This window comes from Cryptomeria japonica, chromosome 11 (genome assembly GCF_030272615.1).
Source record: "Cryptomeria japonica chromosome 11, Sugi_1.0, whole genome shotgun sequence".
Taxonomy (NCBI): Eukaryota; Viridiplantae; Streptophyta; class Pinopsida; order Cupressales; family Cupressaceae; genus Cryptomeria; species Cryptomeria japonica.
In genome coordinates, this window is record NC_081415.1 from 539,136,542 (window position 1) to 539,157,027 (window position 20,486).

Genomic DNA, 20,486 nt, shown 5'->3' on the forward strand with positions numbered 1-20,486 from the left:
CATGTCGCTGCCACTAAAACGCTGTCGCTTCCTCACGTAACCATATGTTTACTATCCCTATTTTTATTATAATTTTATAGAGGGAATTTGTTAAAGTAGAGATTGGAGAATTTATAGAAGCCTCAAAGGTGCATGTTGATTAGTTAGAGAGTTGGAGAGAAACAGAGCATTTTGTGTTTCTATTGCTTGAGGAAAAGCAATTTTGGGAGGGTGGACTAATCATGTTCCCTTTCGAATTGGTTAATTGAGACCGGAGTGTGAAAATTTGAAATATTTATTAATTATTAATATTTCCACCAAAAGGGGCATTAAGATTCTTGGCACCCAAATTGGCCAAGGACAAGATAAATACGAAAGTTGCAAGCATTTTTTATTTTCATTCATTCATCTTATGTCAATTTCTCTTATGAAGCACTTTGTGTTCAAGTTTTTTTCTATGGATGAAAACCCACAGGGGTTTGCAATTTGTGGAAAAAAATCCATTGGTTGTTGGAATTAGAGGATAAAGACATTTGATGTGTGTTTTCTTTGCAAGTTGCAAGTAAATAAGTTTGTGGTTTTGGTTTGCAGATTGATTTTCAGTTTGGATCAATGTTGTGTTGCTGTAGCATGTTTTGTTATGGTCAGTATTGACGTTGTATCATTTTCCCTTCATCATGGAAGTTGTAGCTAGTTTTGAAGTTTACAGTGTTACTAGGATTTTCTTTTGGCAATCTGAGTTGAGGGTTCAAGGAGTGTTAGATTTGGGTTGTTATTGTTGTTGTTGCTGTTTCTAATCATTTGCAGAGGCTAGGGCATCAGATTTGTTGTGGTGATGGTGAAGATTAGTGGATTTTTAGTGGTTTTCCAGCAATGTGTTGTCGGTGAGGTAGTGGTGAGGATTGTTGTAGTTTGAGTGTGGAGTTGGTGTTGGTTTCTGTTGTAGGTGTATTTTCGCTATTCCTTGTTGTTACTTGTCATTTCCAGGTGTTAAGAGTATCTATTTTGTCATGGAAATTGGAGGTTGTTTTGCATTGTTGGCAGTGTGTGTGTCATTGGCAAGGTGTGAGTTATGCATTTCATTTTCAGATTTTTCGTTTTCTGTTGCAGCAGATGTAATGACTGCTATATCAGTCCATATTACTGTAATAAATCAGGAAATTTACAATAGAAAGTTTTCTGAAGTTTTTGCGTTATTTTATACTGAATTGGGTGATGTCTTGCTAGTTTTTTGGAGCTGATTTTTGGTATAGTTTGCTGAATTTTTTTATTTTGGCTCAAATCTATTAAAAATCTAATTTGGGACATTACAAGTGATCATTAATTTCTAGTAAATTAACAATATGAATTTCATCATTTAAAACTTGCCAATTATTGAGGGCGATTTTATTATGGACTTCAAGGGCAAGTTGTTGCAGACTTAAGAGGCTATTTATTGCAGTCTTGAAGGAGTGTTTATGTAGAGCTTATGGACGAATATTTGCATATCTATGAGTAGAGATTCTTGAGCAAAATTAAGAAGAGTTTCAGATCTGATTGAAAAAGGTCATTCACCATTTTATTCTTTTGGAGGTTGGTGCCTCATTTCCAAGAGATTGGTGTCTCTAGCTGAGTTGGTGCTCAGTTGAGGGGATTGGTGTCTCTAGTGGGTTGGTGCCTATGAAATTATTATCTAAAGGGGATTGGTGTCTTGTGGGTTGGTGCCTACAAATTTTGTAAGAAATTTTCAATAGAAAAGCAATATTTTGCCGTGGTTTTCTCCCGTAAGGGTTTCCATTCAAATCTTGCATTCTATTTTGTTCTTACTTGCTAGATCTTGCATTTGTGGTTGATTAATCTTTATGAAGTATTGCTCTTGCATCTAATCAAGTTTTGAAAAGTAAAAGTTTGTTGATATATTGATTCACCACTTTTTTCAAAACAGATGTAATTCCTTTATTAAAAGACATCTCCTTTCATAGGAGTGATCTTTTTTAACTTTAAGTTTCTAATAATAATAAATTATTAAATTTTTAGTTAAAAATTAAGTTATCAATTAATAAGAATTTAAAAAAATAATTAATTTATAATTAATTCTCAAAATTAAAATGATAAGACGGTCTACAAGAATTTGAAAATTTTGAACTCTAGACTTAGACATGAGACCCTGTGACTGAAACGACAATGACTATTTCTGACTTTGACTTGGCACACAAAGGTATTTTTTTTGTTTGTTTTGGTGGCAAAGATTATCATATTACACAATCAACAAATTTTGGATTGGGTACATGTAATGTCCCCTAATTAGTGATGCTTTAATTTAACCCAAATTTGGCCAAATCCATAGTTGGACTACTCGCGACTCGGCTCGACTCGCCAAGCCCCTGGGAAAAAAACTTGGGAAAAACTCGGAAAAACTCGGCGAAAAACTCGACAACTTAAAAACACGCTTAAACTTAGTAAAAAATGCATTTTTTTTACAAAATTTAATGAGAAGATGCATCCAATGAGTCAATAAATGATAACACAAAAGAAACAAGCTGATTCTAGATATATTTAAATGCAAAGTGTCTGCAAAATCACATCCTCATGAGGAATGCTGATGGCTGGAAGCTTGGAAGCAAAATAGTAAATAGTTTTTGTAAATACAAAAGTAAATACATCATTACAAATTACAATTACAACTTCCTCTTCCCAGCTCTAGCAAAAACTTGGGGAGAGGTAGAACTAGAGGGTGTAGTCGTATAAGTCTGCTATGGGCGTGACTGTGCCTCCTCGCTCAGCATGGCTGACTGATACTCATCCTCCATCTTGGATGAAGCTATGTCTCCACCTGCTTCTGGCACTGGCAATGAATCCTCATTCTCATCCTCTTCCTCCTCAATGTCATCCAGCCTGAAACCAAATCCACCCCCTCCTCCATAGCCTGCCTTTCCAAATTAGTGATGTCAGTGTCGGAAAACAATGGAGGCTGCTCCTGTGATGTCCAATCACTGTAAGGATCTATATCATCCAAGTCAATTGGACCACCTTCTAGTTCCTCTACCTTCCTTACGTGCAATCGAAGATTATATTGCACGTAGACAAGGTCATTGAGTCGTTTCTGCGCTAACTTGCTCCTCTTCTTCGTGTGGATTGCTTCTAACAAGCTCCAATTGTGCTCACAATTGGATGAACTGCAAGGATGACATAAGACTCTGAGGGAAATGTTTTTGAGATGTGGGGTGTTTCCACCCCAATTTTGCCACCAAGCATCTGCAAAATAAATAAAATGGAAAAGTTAGAAAGCAAAGAGAAAAGAGAAAACATAATTTATCAATCATTTTAGATCCCAAAATCCAAATGGCAAATGTTATACCTGGGGTTTGAGTGGTTCTTCCTCTCCTAGCTAGCTCTGAAGAGAATAGCTTACCCCTTCCTCCCTCATAATTTTGGAGCTCACTCACAATGAGGTCTCTCCCCTCAACATCGGGTACCATCCTCTCAATGCATGTATTGAGGCCCTCCATGATTTCTCCATTCAGATCTGAGTAAGAACCCGCGAACCTAAAACGAGGGTTGAGGAAGTACCCTGCTGCATGAATGGGTTGGTGGAGCTGATTGTTCCACCTCCTATCAACAATTTCCCAAATGGGATCAAATTTGAATCTATCCCCCTTGTAGTAATTTTTGATAGACTCCTTGGCCCTATCAATGGCCTCTTAAAGATATCCCATTGGGGTTTTATCCCCATCCACCAAGCGAAGAACTCAAACCAAGGGCTCTAACACCTACAATTGAAAAATACAAATTACAAAAAGATTAAATAATGAAGTTACAAATTAGTAATGAGAGACTTGAATCAAGAATAACTAAAATTTAAAAATTAAAGTTTTGAAGTAACAACCTTCACAATCTCTGCAGCCCTTTGTGCAAATTGGCTGTTGAAGACTATGCATGCGACAACCTCTCCTTCAGGCTTCTTTGAATAAGGTGAGTTAAGCCATTCTCCACTCACAAACATTTGTTTCAAAGAAGTTAGTGCAGCAAGAAGGCTTTGCAACGTCAAGAAAATTGTTGCAAACCTTGGGACACCAACTCTCACCAAATCTTTCCCTTGGGTGTGCTGTCTCATCAAATTTAGGACCCAAGGGTGATTGTAAATATATTTGGTGATCCTCCTTGCATCTTCCACAACTGGAGTCACCCACTCAAGTTTTCCTATGTCCTCCAAAAGAAGGTCAAGGAGCTGCACAAGGTGTCCAAAAAAGAGTGGGGTACCTCTCTTGGAGGATTCTTCCTACAAAAGAAGAATTTATTCTTAAGAAATATGCCACCAAGTAAAACAAAGCCACAACAAATGCAAATATTGCTAATGCCTAAAGGTGATAATTTAAAAGGATTTTACTTGCTGACACATATGCTGCTGCATTATCTGTGATGATTTGCACCACATTCTCTACCCCCACCTCCATGATGACATGCTCCAACATTCCAGCCAATGTTTCTGCATTTTTCACCTTGCTGGAGGCATCAACAGATTTCAAGAACACTACATTCTCCTTGCAAGCAACCAAAAAATTGATGATGGTGCGGTTCTTGCCATCTGTCCACCCATCAGAAAGAATGGTGCAGCCATAATTTGCCCATTCAATTTTTTGATCCTCCATCACTTCTGTTGCCCTACCAACTGAATTTTTGAGCAACTTGTAAGTGCAAAGTGAAATTAGGTCTTAGTACACAATTTTGATTTAATAAACAAGAAATCTAAAAAATAATTAAAAATGAAATCAAGTGGACTATGTAGTAATTTACTAACCTCCCACTCAAATCCTTGCGAGAAGGGGCCTTGTACCCCTTTCTAGAAACTGTCATAGCAGTTACCAAATTCAGCCAATAAGGATTGTCGGCCACATTGAATGCAACATTGTTGAAGTACCAAAAATCAGCTACTGCAATGTCAGTTTTCTCATGTACCCCCTTATTCCATCTAGTGGCCTCTAATGATGGTTGTGCTCCAGGTGTGTTCCTGGGCACAAAATAATCTCCTATGGACCTTGATCGTGATGATGGAAGTGGAACAGTGCCAGGTACTCTACTAGAGGAAGCAGAAGCAATGGGCGAGGTGGTGGTGGGTTTGTGGATACGTGGGCCATGCCGAGAGCCCACTATGCCCTCAAGTGCTTCTGGTTCCTCTTCAATGTCAACAAAAACACCTTGAGATTCAGCTATGGCTGATCTTCTGGCTAGCTTTGCCCTCTCCCTTTGCAATTTCTTCTCTTCCCCAGCTGCAAGTAGGGCATTCATTTGTCTTTTTATTTCTTCATTGCTCCCAGGGCATGCTCTAGCATCATGCCTGTCTATTCCTGCAAGGTGGTATTTGAGGCGGTTGATGCTTCCATGAAGTATTTTCTCACACTTTATGCATATAACTGACCCAGGATCGGGTCCCTCATAGGCATACCTCCATGCCCCATCTCTAGCACCTCTAGGATGTGTGCCTATATATCCAGATGGGCATGGATCTAGTGGCCATTGCTCCCTTGCCATGATTAATGCTTACTTAACCTACACATAGGAAGTGAAAAAAAAATTAACATTTTAGTTAAACAATTTAGCAAACTATCTACATTAGTTTAAATAAAATTAGAAATCATTCAAAGTTTTTTTAAAAAAAAAGTAGGGTTTGAATTTTTTTTTGAAAACTAGATTCTTCAAAAAAATTGTGAAAATTCAACAAAACTTGTCAAATCTAGTGTTAAATCTTGTGCAAATAACTTAGCAAGGATTTAGACTACCTAGGAATCATTTCTAATCCATCTAAATGCAACAAAAAATAAACAAACTGTTTTAAAAAAGCATAGAAAAAAAATTAAAAAACTAACCTGGGAATCTGATTTTCCTTTCAAATCCCCTTCAAGTCCCCTTCAAATCCACTTGGAATCACTCAAAAATCACTCCAAATCACCTTCCAAGTCACTCCAAGTCAACTTCCCCCTTCTCAGCCCAAAACCCTATCAAAAAACAAAAAATGAATTCTATTTTTGCCGTTTTTGGTTTCATGGAAGCAGACGGGAGAGTTTTTAACTTGGACTCGCTGAGTTTTTGCCAAAAACTTGCCAAAAACTCTCCAAAACCTCGTTTTCCGTGAGTAGTCCATCTATGGGTGATATGTATGCTTCTTGCTTTAAGTAAATTCATGTGTATATGACTTAATGTGTTATGTGCTACGTGTATTCACATGTATGCTTCGTGGCTTAAGTGATTTGATGTGTATACCTAATATTGTTTGACTTAAGTAAATTCACGTTTTCTCTACATGCTATATGCTCAATGAAAGTGAATTTATGTGCTTTATGTGCTATGTGTATTTATACGTATATGGGTGCATACCTCTACACTAAGTCACAGGATACGGCGATTTACATGGATGAGGTTTGAATTTAATCGAATTTCAAACTTCTATAAAAAAAATCGAATTTAATCGAATTTACTCTATAAAGCATTGCTATCCGCCTCTAAACACAACTCAGCTGGTCGTGGGTATTCTTTGTATATGCTTTGTATCTATTGGGTCATGGGTGTCTGCAACTGCTGGGCCGCCCTCCGATTTTCTCCAACAAGGGTCACTATTTTGATAATTTATTAGAAGTATACATATATTTAAAAATAAACAAAATTATAGAAGGCGAATTTTATCCGAATTTTTTTTTGAATTTTTCCCTTGTCGAATTTCATCCAAATTTCATGGCTGTCGAATTCGAATTCGAATTCGAACCTTGTGACTTAGCCTCGACATGTATACATGTGCTTATGTGTTTGAGCCATGCCTCTCATGTTTCCAGTATAATTTCCTCTGTGTGTCATCCTAATGTATAGCTGGAATAGGCACCATATTAATGTGTTTCAACAAGTTTATTCCATGAGTGCTTCATTGGTACTTATTGAATATTTTTAAAGATCATATTCTGGTATTTAAATTAAAATGGGGTCATCAAGACATTTCTTTTGGCAAACATGAGTCATATGACAATGTCATTGAAATTTATAGGGGATATATCGGAGGATAGGAAGGAAGATAGTGTGACAAATGCTCAAACTCTACAAAGTGATAGTGTAAGAACTTGACTTGTATAGCAAGCTCGCCCGTAAATTAGCATAAAAGGAAACTCATGACAACGATAGCAAAGTCATGAGAACCATGTAGGGAGCAATCTATAATAACAGTGGTATTCATTTTTCTAGTAACATCCGGTACTACTTACTAAAGATATAGATCCCCTTGAAGAATAAATCTAAAACCCTTCCTCACTTCAGGCTCTCATTTAGTTCAAGGGTACTTAAGTATATTGGAGAAGATATTGTTGGATGAGTACAAGTGCATACAGAATTCGATTAGTAATTTTATCGCTTCCATCAGTAAAGGACATGTTGAGCAACGCCAACATTGTTTTCCTCCCAAAAGTGTCAGTCAGCAAGTACAGATCAATTTTTTTTGGATAAAACACCAACGGATAATTGCATTGAATAAGAATCTGCCTTTGTTCCTTAAAATTTAATATGACAATAACAGTAGGCCATCAATGGGACTAATATTTTCAAGCTCAAGCGAGTAATAGGATTAAGTTGAGAGAAGAAAGATGATCAATCCAAATCAGTCCTTTACAATTACTAGCAATGAGAGAAGAAAGATGAGAGAAAACTTGTGTTGCAAATTCTCAATATCTTGGTTAAATTAGAGTTGCGCAGCAGATGCCACTTATATGGAAAAACTTGGATAAAATTGACAATTGCTTGAGGACAAGCAACTTGAGTAGGGAGGGCTGTCATATCCCCATCCTATACCAATCAGTAGTGCAATCCAAACATAATTAATCCTCTAAAATGTAATGATATTCATGCCCTATCTGAATATATTTAATGTTTGTATATATATAAATACACACACACACATACACACACATATATATTACTTATTGTTTATTCAGTTAAAGATATAACTTATTTAGTATTAAGTAATCAAACTCATAAAATAATAAACATATTATTAATATGTCCTTATATATTATTATTATTAATCACACAACCATACAATAATTAATTAATGGATATAATAATTTATGTATACAACATTAATATATATCCAATAATAATTAATTAAGGTTACATATGCGGATTCAAGAATACCAATTAAGGAAAGACTTATATAATACTCCCTATGTTAATTAACAAAGAAATATTAACAAAGCAACCAATAATAATAATGAAAGCTAACTAGGAGTTTCGGGCTTTTTAAGGCAAGTAACTGTTAGAGGGAGGTGTGACCTTTATTAAAGCCACATCTCTCCCCAAAGAGACATCGGACAACTATAAGTCTATAAGTAAAGGCCGATACTGCACACAGGGGGAAAATATGGAGGGAAAAATGATTAAGACTGATCATTCAGATCATATTAGAAATATCATGAAGTTACAGGCAGTAACATCCTTGTTCTCGACAGTATGCACAGGGGATGTGCTTATTACGTATGCTTTATATATGAAGCCTGATAATGTTTTTATGCAGAATTTAATAGTAATATTAATATATGAATATTACTATAAATATAGTATGCATAGTAATATTTATAGACTGCAATATGTATGGCGGTCATATTTAATATCATATATAGTGACATGTCAGATCTGTCTGCCTTTACAGCCACTAGATAGACTAATAATTACTGTTTAGGCAATGGTGGTGTTAATAATTTATATAATAGATAATATTATTTGATTCATTTATTTATGTATATGTATATAGATATAATGTTTGATCAGACAAATAACAATATTAGATTGAAAAATCAGTATAATAGTGGAATTACTTAAAAATATTCCTGCCTTTACTACCAGTAACTAAGGAGAGGTGATGGACTTGTTTCCAAGAGGGGCAGTCTAAATCCAGTCAATAGGTTGTTTCCCAAGAGAGGGTGGGGATCAGCGACCCGATAACCTTGAGGACAAGGTCCAAAATGGGGTAAGGGCTTGGATCTGTAAACTTTGAGGGAAGCCTATTGAAATTGGTATCAAAGCGCTTGGCAACATAGTCATTCTCTTCCTCTTAGACTGGAGTAATGCAAGGGTTAAAGGTTATAATTGTTGAAGTTAATCATCTTAAATTAATTAATGAACAATTTACTTATCAAACAATCAAATCAATAGAATATGGAATGGCACACATTTGATTATTGTTGTTGAGCCAGTTTCTTATTTTAACTAATCTAAATCATATTGAAATAAGATTAATTATCATTGAACAGGGGACATTACAAATGAGGTTCTCTTCTCCCTTTTATATCTCATTGTTGAGGGAGTCACAACTTATCCTTCCATGTCTTTTGACCATTCATTAACTTAATTAAATTTTAATTAATTATATTCTTTAATATTTTAATTTAATCTCTAAAATTTTAATTTAATTATTATTATTTATTATTAAATTCTATTTCAAAGTGGGGACATTACAGTACAACATACTTAACCAATGGATTATGCAATTTTTTTGTGGCACACCTTTCAGTTCTTGAAATTGAGATGGTAATAAAAAGTTGGAGAAGGGTGATAAATAAAGATTTATAACTTCATTCATCTATTATCACATGATATTTTAGTACTGAAAAATAAACAACAATTGTAATTTATTGAAAAAGGATCACATCACAATTGCTAGAAGCATAGTTGAAAAACTTGGACTTGGCAAAATCTTGGGAAGGCCCAAAAATACAACTCGGAAAAAGCTTGGTGAAAATTCAGCAACTTAAAAATTTGCTTAAATTTCATTAGAAACACATTTTTTGGCAAAATTCAATGACGAGATGCATCCAATCAGTCAATAAATGAGTACATAAAATAAACAAGATAAATCTAGTTATATTTGATTGATTTTAATGCAAATTGGGTGCAAAATACGTTCATCACGTGGAATGCTAATGGCTGAGAGTCTGAAACAATATGAAAAATAGCAAATTGCTTTTGTAAAACTAAAAGTAAATACTAGGGGAGAGGTAGAACTAGAGGGTCTAGTCCTAGGAGTCCGATGTGGCTCCTTCACCTCACCAAAACGAGGTTGAGGGTAGCACCCCTCGTGGTGGTTTGTGGGAGAGAGAGAGAGAGAGAGAGATAGAGTTCGGGGTAGATAGAGTGAGTGAGATAGAGAGAGCGAGAGAATGTTGATAGGAGCCTAATGATTACTGAAATTTGACTAAGGCTGAAAATTTATCAGATCTTCTAAAACCTAGAATTTGCATTAACTCTTAGAAATCTGAAACCACTCTCAAACATCCTACCAATATATACATGAAATATAACTTAAAGTATAAGTCTTTCTTATACTTAATTGTTATATTTCATGTATATATTCTGATGAAGAGAATGAGACTGACTTGAAAAAAAAATTAAATAATTTTTTTACTCATTTGGGCCTCTTTTTTTTATGCAGCCGAGTTTTTGCCACAGACTCATTGAGTTTTTTTGAAAAACTCACCAAAAACTCAATGACTTTTTCTGAAAAACTGTGCTAGTTTATGGCGTAAATACTCGCCAAGAAGAAACTCGTGAGTATTTCAAGACTCAGCGAGTCTTGCATCTATGACTAGAAGTTGGATTTCTTATAGTAAAATTGGGTCACTTGCTTGAAAATGTCATCTATAATAATCTCTTATAAAATGATGTCTGTTATTTGGCTCATTACATATTCATTGAAAATTCTTGAAGATATTTAATTCTGGTCTCCAACATTTGAAGGAAGTTGTATTATCATTTAAAATTTCTGTACTTATTACATTATTTGTTGAATAGGAAGTTTCTATATTTTTTCTGGGGAAACATTATGAAAGTTTGTAATGTAACTTACCATAATTAGTGTATGCAAGTTCCTATTTGTGGAATCTCTCTATTTTCAAAAAACAATACATTGAACTGTGTCAAATTCATTTCAGGAAATTCTAAAATTGATTATGTAAAAATAACATGGGAGGAAAACAAGCTAGGAGATGAGGTTGGAAAGAATACACAAAATGGTGAGCTTGTGGTCACTGTTGATTTATCAAGAGACTGTAAAACAGGAGAACAATGGAACTTACTTCTAAATGCTTGTGAGGCAATTATGGATCTCATTGATTGGCAACGTAGTGTTCCAGAGAGTATCTACGAAGTATGGCATAGCATTGGAATCGATGCTGCCCGGTCATGTTGTTTGCAGGCAAGCTGCTTATTCATTCTTTGAACTAAGAGCTCTTGCATGTATTATATTTATGCCAAATTTTATGTTGAGTTTCAGTCACCTTTAATTTATGCAGAGGCTTGGGCATGTTGCTAGAGCGATGGATAAAGCCATACATAAAGAGCATTTGTGCTTGACAGTAGACTGCCTATCTGTTACTGGAGTGTTTCATGGTTTGACACCCACTGCTCTTAGTAAACAGCTAAATCAAACTTCAACTTCTGCTCCTTTTGTTGAAGGATTTTTCACGGTGAGTCAAATATACCTAATCTAGACTATACATTTGTTTCTTTTGCTTGATTATCTTTCCCTCTTTATTTTAAAGCACATGTTAAATATTATTCAAGGTTGATGTTAGTCATTTTTCAGATTAAATTTTGCAGAAACCGAGAAAAAACTTTTTGGAAGCAGCTAAGAAGAGTTCTTTGGACAATCTATCTGGGACTTTGGATTCACTGACATGGGGTAAAGTTCCCTCAATTGGCACTGGCATGTGTTTTGATATTCTACTGAATGAGAAGGTATGATTTCATTTTTTATGACATTTCACAATGAAGGAAACATTTTCCTATAAGCTATAGCAATGTAAATGTTTGATGTGCAAATGATAATGTTTCCTATGATAACTAACTAAAATGAAAGAATACCTCGTTTCTCTTTCCTTGTACATAAGGTTTATATTTACAATCTTATGAGAGAAAACCTATACAAATAAAAATAAAAATCAATATACTCCAAATAACATCACTTAGATGGCTGGAGGATTAGGACAGTTGAATTGCTACTAATAAAAATGACAAAATTAAAAGATGTATTTGTTGCCTGTGTTGTAAAAAATTGCCTCTGATCATACCACTAATTGATTTTTGATATTGGTTTATATTTTTAGGAACTGTTTATTATGTACATGTCTACAACAGCAATAATTAGGAGTAGGAACTTGCAAACGGAGAAACTGTGGACTTCAAAAACAAGACAAGTACAATCTTCATGATCAAGAAAAAGTATACAAGTAAAACAATTAAGCTCCAAATAATATGTTTAGATGGCTTGAGGTCTATGGCAGTTAAATTAGTAATAATAAAAATGATAAAACTAAATCATTTAATTGTAGCCTTTGTTGTAAAAGCTTGCCTTGTAATGCCCCACCAGAAACCCTAAAGGAAAAACATCACAATCTATGCTACTAAGGGTGAAATAATTTTTTTTTTTTAAAGAACAAGTGCTTGAATTAAACCATAGCACATCTAATAACACAGTGGAAGTCTTACTCCTGAATTTCCTAAGGGTCACCAACGATTATTACTTCGTAAATTATATTAACACCACGGAAAAACCTACTGTTCAGCTTATAGGAAAATTAAACGTTTAAGATAAAATTTCCACAATGAAAGAATTCAAAGTACTCCAAAACAATCATTTAATATATACAAAAGAAATAAGTAACTGAAATAGCATACATTACAATGTTTCTTTGCTTTACAATATTCGAAAATACATGTTTTCAAAAAACTTACATCATGAGTTAAAATGTTACATAAAGTTTCGTTTCAAGACCTCAAGTTTTCAACTGAACAATGGTTACGAACAAGAGCTGGTACATGAACCACAAACCAAGAAGCTCAGCGAAGTCCTTCCTTGCCTAAAGATACATTCCAGTACATCCGATGGGAAGTGACACTACCACCCGACCATGTGATTCCGGAAAGGAACCACCCCACCATGCTGGAGATAGTAGATAACCCTCAAGCAAGCAAAATAAGACAAGTACGAAAGGACTACATGACTCCACACACATCCATGTGACCCAACTCACAAAACACTAGTGACTCTAGGGAGAAAGTGTCATCGCATGTCTTACGGTGGCTACCATGGTACAGCCTCCTTAGGTCCTAGCCCCCATCCTGGGATATCCTGGTAACCTCTCTCGAACCTCCGATTCCAACTAAGTCTCATGCGGACCCTACCTATCCTTTCATGAAGACAAGGTGGTAAGTTTGCCATTCCAGGCCTTCTCGCTACATTATGAGCCCTGTACTAGCACTCACCTATGTGCGAGGCACATTATTTTATTTAACATTTATTCTACCCTCCCCTAATCATTTATTAGGTTATCACTTTCTTAACCAACTTCCGACGGGTTATCCTATCACCACTTCAGGCACGACCCCCGCTCGAAAGCCACTCTCTCTCTTAGGACACTACAGGATAGTTCTCTCTTCGGAACTCTATGGCGACACAGACAACCATACCTAATCTTGACATACCTCAGATGAAAGATACATAATTACTAACCTAAGGTTGACCATTTGGACCAACTCACAATGGCTCATTTCCTTTAGGTTATACATCTAAATATCTGGCCAAAACACAGTAACACAAGACATACTGACAACATGACTCAATGTACTTAACTACAACCACCATATAATGTTATAAACAAGGCAATATTACGTAAAAACATCTAACACACAACTAACTTGTAGTACGAATATACGTTGCCAAGACACGAAGAATAGTTTAGACGGCATAACTCAGAATTTAACACTTAATAACATGTTTAAGAGTTCAATTACTCTTGTTAACTACCATAGGTAAGCAACCTCAATAATTTCCACTTATACCATAAACTAAGATCAAAATAGATATATTTATTTCTTCAAAGAAGTCTTACAAGAAGACATAATACATTTCTCAATAGAATAATGTCTTTATTTTTATTATTATTTTTTTTTTGACACTAGAGTGTTACATCACTCTTTCGAGAAAAACGGAGAAGTGCACTCGTTAGACTCTACAGGATCTGAAGTAGTATAACCTTCAGATTCGCTTTCACTCAGGGGAAAGTACCCCACGGACTCATTATCACATAAGGGGGTATACCCCTCCAACGAGTTAGAACTTACAACTATCGGCCTTACTAGCGAGCACTCTAGCTTAGGTTCTTTTCCTTTTTCAACAGTAACTTCTATAGTTGGACTCTGAGGAGGACCTTTTTCTATCTCTTTGCTCTCTTCAGGAGCTGGGTTCTCTTCAGTAGGGTTGTCATCCACAATAGGCTTGACAGGTGTCAGAGAATCTTTCTTGACTTTCAAGTAATGAGCATATCCAGCTACGGATTTGCGAGCTGTCTGTTTGACACGCACCATCTCTGTAACGTATCAACAGTAAGCCATTACTTCCCAAACTCTCCTAGAGCAACATCTAATAAATCTTAACAACGAGGCTTGAACGCAAACATAATTCCTTTTATAAAATAATCAAGTGTACAATATGTACAAAATTTCCACAGCTATAGCTATAATACAATTACACTTAATGTTCTATTATTTTTCACGAACTAATCCAAACAATAATTTAATCCTTTTACCGAAAACATAAACTAGACCATAAACATTACTTATCACTAAGGCTTATAAATAATAATGTTCCAAAACTAAATATATTCCTGACCTTTTTCGGTGTTAACCCGTATGCAAGATCTCTCCATCCTTCTCTTGAACGATAGCGTGCCTTGCGGACCTTATCTCCAATAGACACCAATACTCTATCCCAAAAACCAACTCTCTTTGATTCTTCCTAAAATATTCTCTCTATCTCTCTATTTTACTCTATCTTTCTCCTCTATTCTAATTCTATCCTCTTGAGTTCACCATCCTCCCTTCGATGCAAAATGAAATTCTCTCCCTACTTCCTTACTCCCCACCTCTATTTATACTAGAATTACCCATGACTTCTCCTATGTCTAAGGCTCGGTTATGGAATTGATGAGGAGTCTTTTAATGAATTACTTTCAGTTTCATCTTCAATTAATCTCCACTCTTCAGTTATATGCCAAAAATCGTGGTAGACTGATACAAAGGATGGAAGGATCAGCAAGTTACAAGCAACTGTCAAACACGTAAGTTTTTGTCATGGGCGAGATAATAGTCCTCGCTGCCAAGTCGCCTTAGTCTTATGTCACATATGCCTCACATTAAACTTACCACTCGGTGTCCCTTCCTACATAGTTTCCATTATCGCCATGAAGAATTGGTTCAAAACAAACTGTTTTTACTATGCCTCCACCGCATTTACCAACGTGCAGTTTGGTTCCATCGCGAAGGAGGAGTGTTGGTTTAGTGTGTTGAACAGCGAGAGGGGAGGGGTGTCATTGTTTGCTGCATTGGCATGACCAAAGGAAGAGAGGAAACGTGCGGGCTATGAGGGAGGAGGGTTATAGTGTAAACCAATTTATAATATAAAGGGTGGTAAGGGAGGGGTCGGTATTACCAACGACCAGCCTCCTCCCTCATAGCCCGCACGTTTCCTCTCTTCCTTTGGGTTCTTATGGAGATGTGTTGGGGATGGATTGGCTATCTTCTCATAATGCTCACATAGATTGTCGCAAGAAGACAGTGGAGTGTTTAGATGACTTTGGTAAGGAAGTGAAAATTGTTGGAGTTCAAAGACCAATATCCTTACATATGATCTCTGCTATGCAACTTAAGCGGTGCATGCGTAGAGGGTGTCAGCTTTTTGCAGTTACTCTTGAGGACATGGATGAGTTAAAGAGTCGAGAAATCGCTCTTGATAGTCACCCTATTCTTCAAGAGTATGCTGATGTATTCCCATTGGATATTCCTGGTATGCCTCCGAAGAGAGACATAGACTTTCACATTGATTTGGTTCCTGGTGCAGAACCTATTTCGAGAGCTCCATATCGGATGACCACTCAGGAGTTGAGTGAATTGAAGTTGCAACTAGAAGAATTGTTAGCCAAGGGATTCATTTGTCCTAGTGTTTCTCCTTGGGGTGTGCTTGTTATCTTCGTTAAGAAGAACGATGGTTCTCTTCGGTTATGCATTGATTATCGACAGCTGAATAAGGTAACCATCCGTAATCGATATCCTTTGCCTTGTATTGATGATCTTTTTGATCAGGTAAAGGGAGCCAAGGTGTTCTCTAAGATTGATCTGAAATCTGGATATCATCAGTTGCGTATCTAGGATGCAGATATTCATAAGACAGCGTTTTGCACTCGTTATGGTCACTATGAGTTCACAGTAGTACCATTTGGGTTGATGAACGCGCCTTCAGTTTTCATGAGCCTCATGAATGGGGTTTTTCGCACCTACCTTGATCATTTTGTCCTTGTGTTTTTAGATGACATATTAATTTATTCTAGAACTATGGAAGAACATGAAGGTCACTTACGACAGGTAATGCAGTGCTTGAGGGAAAATCAACTTTATGCTAATTTGGCAAAGTGTGACTTTTTCCAGTCGGAGGTGAACTATCTTGGTCGTATTGTTTTAGGGGAAGGTGTATTCGTGGATCCTTCAAAGATCCAAGCCATTGTTGATTGGCTAGTGTCGACCAACGTTTCAGAAGTTCGGAGTTTTATGGGTTTGGCCGGATACTACCGTTGATTTGTTCAAGGCTTTTCCTGGATAGGACACCTGATCACTTCTCTACAGCGGAAAGGGAAGAAGTTTGTTTGGTCAGAACAATGTGAGTCAACTTTTTGTACCTTGAAGGAACTCCTTGTCAGTGCTCCGATTTTGGTAGTTCCTGATCCATCTAGAGATTTTATAGTATGCACAAATGCCTCTTTGGAAGGTATAGGTGCAGTGCTTATGCAAGATGGACGAGTGGTTGCTTATGAGTCTCACAAACTTAAGAACCACGAGTTGAACTATCCAGTTCACGATTTAGAGTTGGCAACTGTAGTTCATGCTTTGGTTAGATGGCGACATTTTCTGTTGGGACGTCGGTTTGAACTGCATAGTGATCACCCTAGTCTGCAGTATATTTTCACACAACCGAATTTGAATGCTCAACAGCGGAGATGGATGGAATTCCTCCGCGAGTACGATTTTGAGGTTCGATACATTCAGGGGAAAGAGAACGTAGTGGCAGATGCTTTGAGTCGTAGGCGACACGAAGTTTCGGCATTGTCCCTTGGAGTTGACTTGAGAGAGAGGATTCTCGGAGTTCTTCCTCAGGATATTTGGTATCAGAGCCAAGTTTCAACACTGGGTACTCTGGGTTTGTAGTGTGCCTATTCAACTTGACCTTTCATTTAGGTCTTAACGTTTGTGTGTTTAGTGTTCTTAATTGTTGTATGCCATTGGTAATTGTTACGTTTATTACGTCTATAAGAGTAAAGAGTAGTTTTGGTATTTGGAGGAAAAAGAGTCAAGTGATCTAGTGACTTAATGTTGTTTATAAAGGATGAGTTAATATCATGGTATAAGTAGATATGAATCTCATCAGCATGTTAGTTTGATAATTGCGTCTCGATCGTTTGAATATATGTATAGACATTATATACACGGGGGGCGATTGTCAATTATAGGTAGTTATTTGAATAAAGATTAAGTGATTGAACTATCATTAGATAATATCGCCAATTCGAACTATTATGTTGAGAAGATACATGTATATAAAATTAGAATTATTAAAATGTCACATATAATATACTTTTCGAACATGTAATATATATATCTAAACCAATTGTTTAAATATACATATGAAAAGCCGTTAATTATAAATATTGAAAAATCAAAATATATATTTAAATTTGCTAAGGAGGGATTAAGGGTTGAATGTTTAAATAGAGGTCATTAATTAATTATTAAAATATAATAAAGAAATTATAATTAAACAAATAAAACAAATTTTATTTAAAAGGTGGTGGTGGGGATTATAGTGTAAACCAATATATAATATAAAGGGTGGTCGATATTACTATCGACCACCCCCCTTAATAAAGGGAGGGGTCGGTATTACCACCGACCACCCTCCTCCCTCATAGCCCACACGTTTCCTCTCTTCCTTTGGTCACACCAACGCAGCAAACAATGACACCCCTCCCCTCTCGCTGTTCAGCGCACTAAACCGCCACTCCTCCTTCGTGATGGAACCAAACTGCACGTTGGTAAATGCGGTGGAGGCATAGTAAAAACAGTTTGTTTTGAACCAACTCTTCATGGCGATAATGGCGACTATGTAGGAAGGGACACCGAGTGGTAAGTTTAATGCGAGGCATACGTGACATAAGAGTAAGGCGACTTGGCAGCGAGGACTATTATCTCGCCCATGACAAACACTTACGTGTTTGACAGTTGCTTGTAACTTGCTGATCCTTCCATCCTTTGTATCAGTCTACCACGATTTTTGGCATATAACTAAAGAGTGGAGATTAATTGAAGATGAAACTGAAAGTAATTCATTAAAAGACTCCTCATCAACTCCATAACCGAGCCTTAGACGTAGGAGAAGTCATGGGTAATTCTAGTATAAATAGAGGTGGGGAGTAAGGAAGTAGGGAGAGAATTTCATTTTGCATTGAAGGGAGGACGGTGAACTCGAGAGGAGAGAATTAGAATAGAGGAGAAAGAGTAAAATAGAGAGATAGAGAGAATATTTTAGGAAGAATCAAAGAGTTGATTTTTGGGATAGAGTATTGGTGTCTATTGGAGATAAGGTTCACAAGGCGCGCTATTGTTCGACAGAAGGACGTAGAGATCTTGCATACGGGTTAACACCGAAAAAGGTCAGGAATATATTTAGTTTTGGAACATTATTATTTATAAGCCTTAGTGATAAGTAATGTTTATGGTCTAGTTTATGTTTTCGGTAAAAGTATTAAATTATTGTTTGGGTTAGTTTGTGGAAAATAATAAAATATTAAGTGTAATTGTATTATAGCTATAGCTGTGGAAATTTTGTACATATTGTACACTTGATTATTTTATAAAAGGAATTATGTTTGCGTTCAAGCCTAGTTGTTAAGATTTATTAGATGTTGCTCTAGGATAGTTTGGGAAGTAATGGCTTACTGTTGATACGTTACAGAGGCGGTGCGTGTCAAACAGACAGCTCGCAAATCCGTAGCTGGATATGCTCATTACTTGAAAGTCAAGAAAGATTCTCTGACACCTGTCAAGCCTGTTGTGGATGACAACCCTACTGAAGAGAACCCAGCTCCTGAAGAGAGCAAAGAGATAGAAAAAGGTCCTACTCAGAGTCCAACTATAGAAGTTACTGTTGAAAAAGGAAAAGAACCTAAGCTAGAGTGCTCGCCAGTAAGACCGATAGTTGTAAGTTCTGACTCGTTGGAGGGGTATACCCCCTTATGTGATAATGAGTCCGTGGGGTACTTTCCCCTGAGTGAAAGCGAATCTAAAGGTTATACTCCTTCAGGTCCTGTAGAGTCTGACGAGTGCACTTCTCCGTTTTTCTCGGAAGAGTGATGTAACACTCTAGTGTCAAAAAAAAAAATAATAATAAAAATAAAGACATTATTCTATTGAGAAATGTATTATGTCTTCTTGTAAGACTTCTTTGAAGAAATAAATATATCTATTTTGATCTTAGTTTATGGTATAAGTGGAAATTATTGAGGTTGCTTACCTATAGTAGTTAACAAGAGTAATTGAACTCTTAAACATGTTATTAAGTGTTAAATTCTGAGTTATGTCGCCTAAACTGTTCTTCGTGTCTTGGTAACGTATATTCATACTGCAAGTTAGTTGTGTGTTAGATGTTTTTATGTAAGATTGCCTTGTTTATATGGTGGTTGCAGTTAAGTACATTGAGTCATGTTGTCAGTATGTCCTGTGTTACTATGTTTTGGCTAGATATTTAGATGTATAACTTAAGGAAATGAGCCATTGTGAGTTGGTCCAAATTGTCAACCTTAGGTTAGTAGTTATGTATCTTTCATCTGAGGTATGTCAGGATTAGGTATGGCTATCTGTGTCGCCATAGAGTTCCGTAGAGAGAACTATCCTGTAGTGTCCTAAGAGAGAGAGAGAGGCTTTTGAGCGGGGGCCATGCCCGAAGTGGTGACAGGATAACCCGTCGGAAGTTGGTTAAGAAAGTGATAACGTAATAAATGATTAGGGGAGGGTAGAATAAATGTTAAATAAAATAATGTGCCTCGCACATAGGTGAGTGCTAGTACAGGGCTCATAATGTAGCGAGAAGACCTGGAATGGCAAACTTACCACCTTGTCTTCATGAAAGGATTGGTAGCGTCCGCATGAGACTTGGTTGGAATCAGAGGTTCGGGAGAGGTTACCAGGATATCCCAGGATGGGGGCCGGGACCTATGGAGGCTGTACCATGGTATCCACCGTAAGACATGCAATGACACTTTCTCCTTAGAGTCACTAGTGTTTTGTGAGTTGGGTCACATGGATGTGTGTGGAGTCATGTAGTCCTTTCGTACTTGTCTTATTTTGCTTGCTTGAGGGTTATCTACTATCTCCAACACGGTGGGGTGGTTCCTTTTCGA

The 20,486-nt window shown here is 36.6% G+C and overlaps 1 protein-coding gene across 6 annotated transcripts in view; it reads left to right on the forward strand.

Moving 5' to 3' along the window:
• The window catches only part of LOC131048700 (DNA-directed RNA polymerase IV subunit 1), a 199,233-nt gene that overhangs the window by 125,545 nt on the left and 53,202 nt on the right, over positions 1-20,486 (forward strand). For 4 of the 6 annotated variants that reach the window (XM_057982763.2, XM_057982764.2, XM_057982761.2 and 1 more), the window contains exons 16-18: positions 10,917-11,179; positions 11,277-11,450; positions 11,584-11,721. In XM_057982763.2, the coding sequence (XP_057838746.2) occupies positions 10,917-11,179; positions 11,277-11,450; positions 11,584-11,721 (575 nt within the window). Of the gene's footprint in view, positions 1-10,916; positions 11,180-11,276; positions 11,451-11,569; positions 11,722-20,486 lie in introns of all 6 variants that reach the window. The other 2 variants (XR_009106488.2, XR_009106487.2) reach the window with 1 other exon arrangement.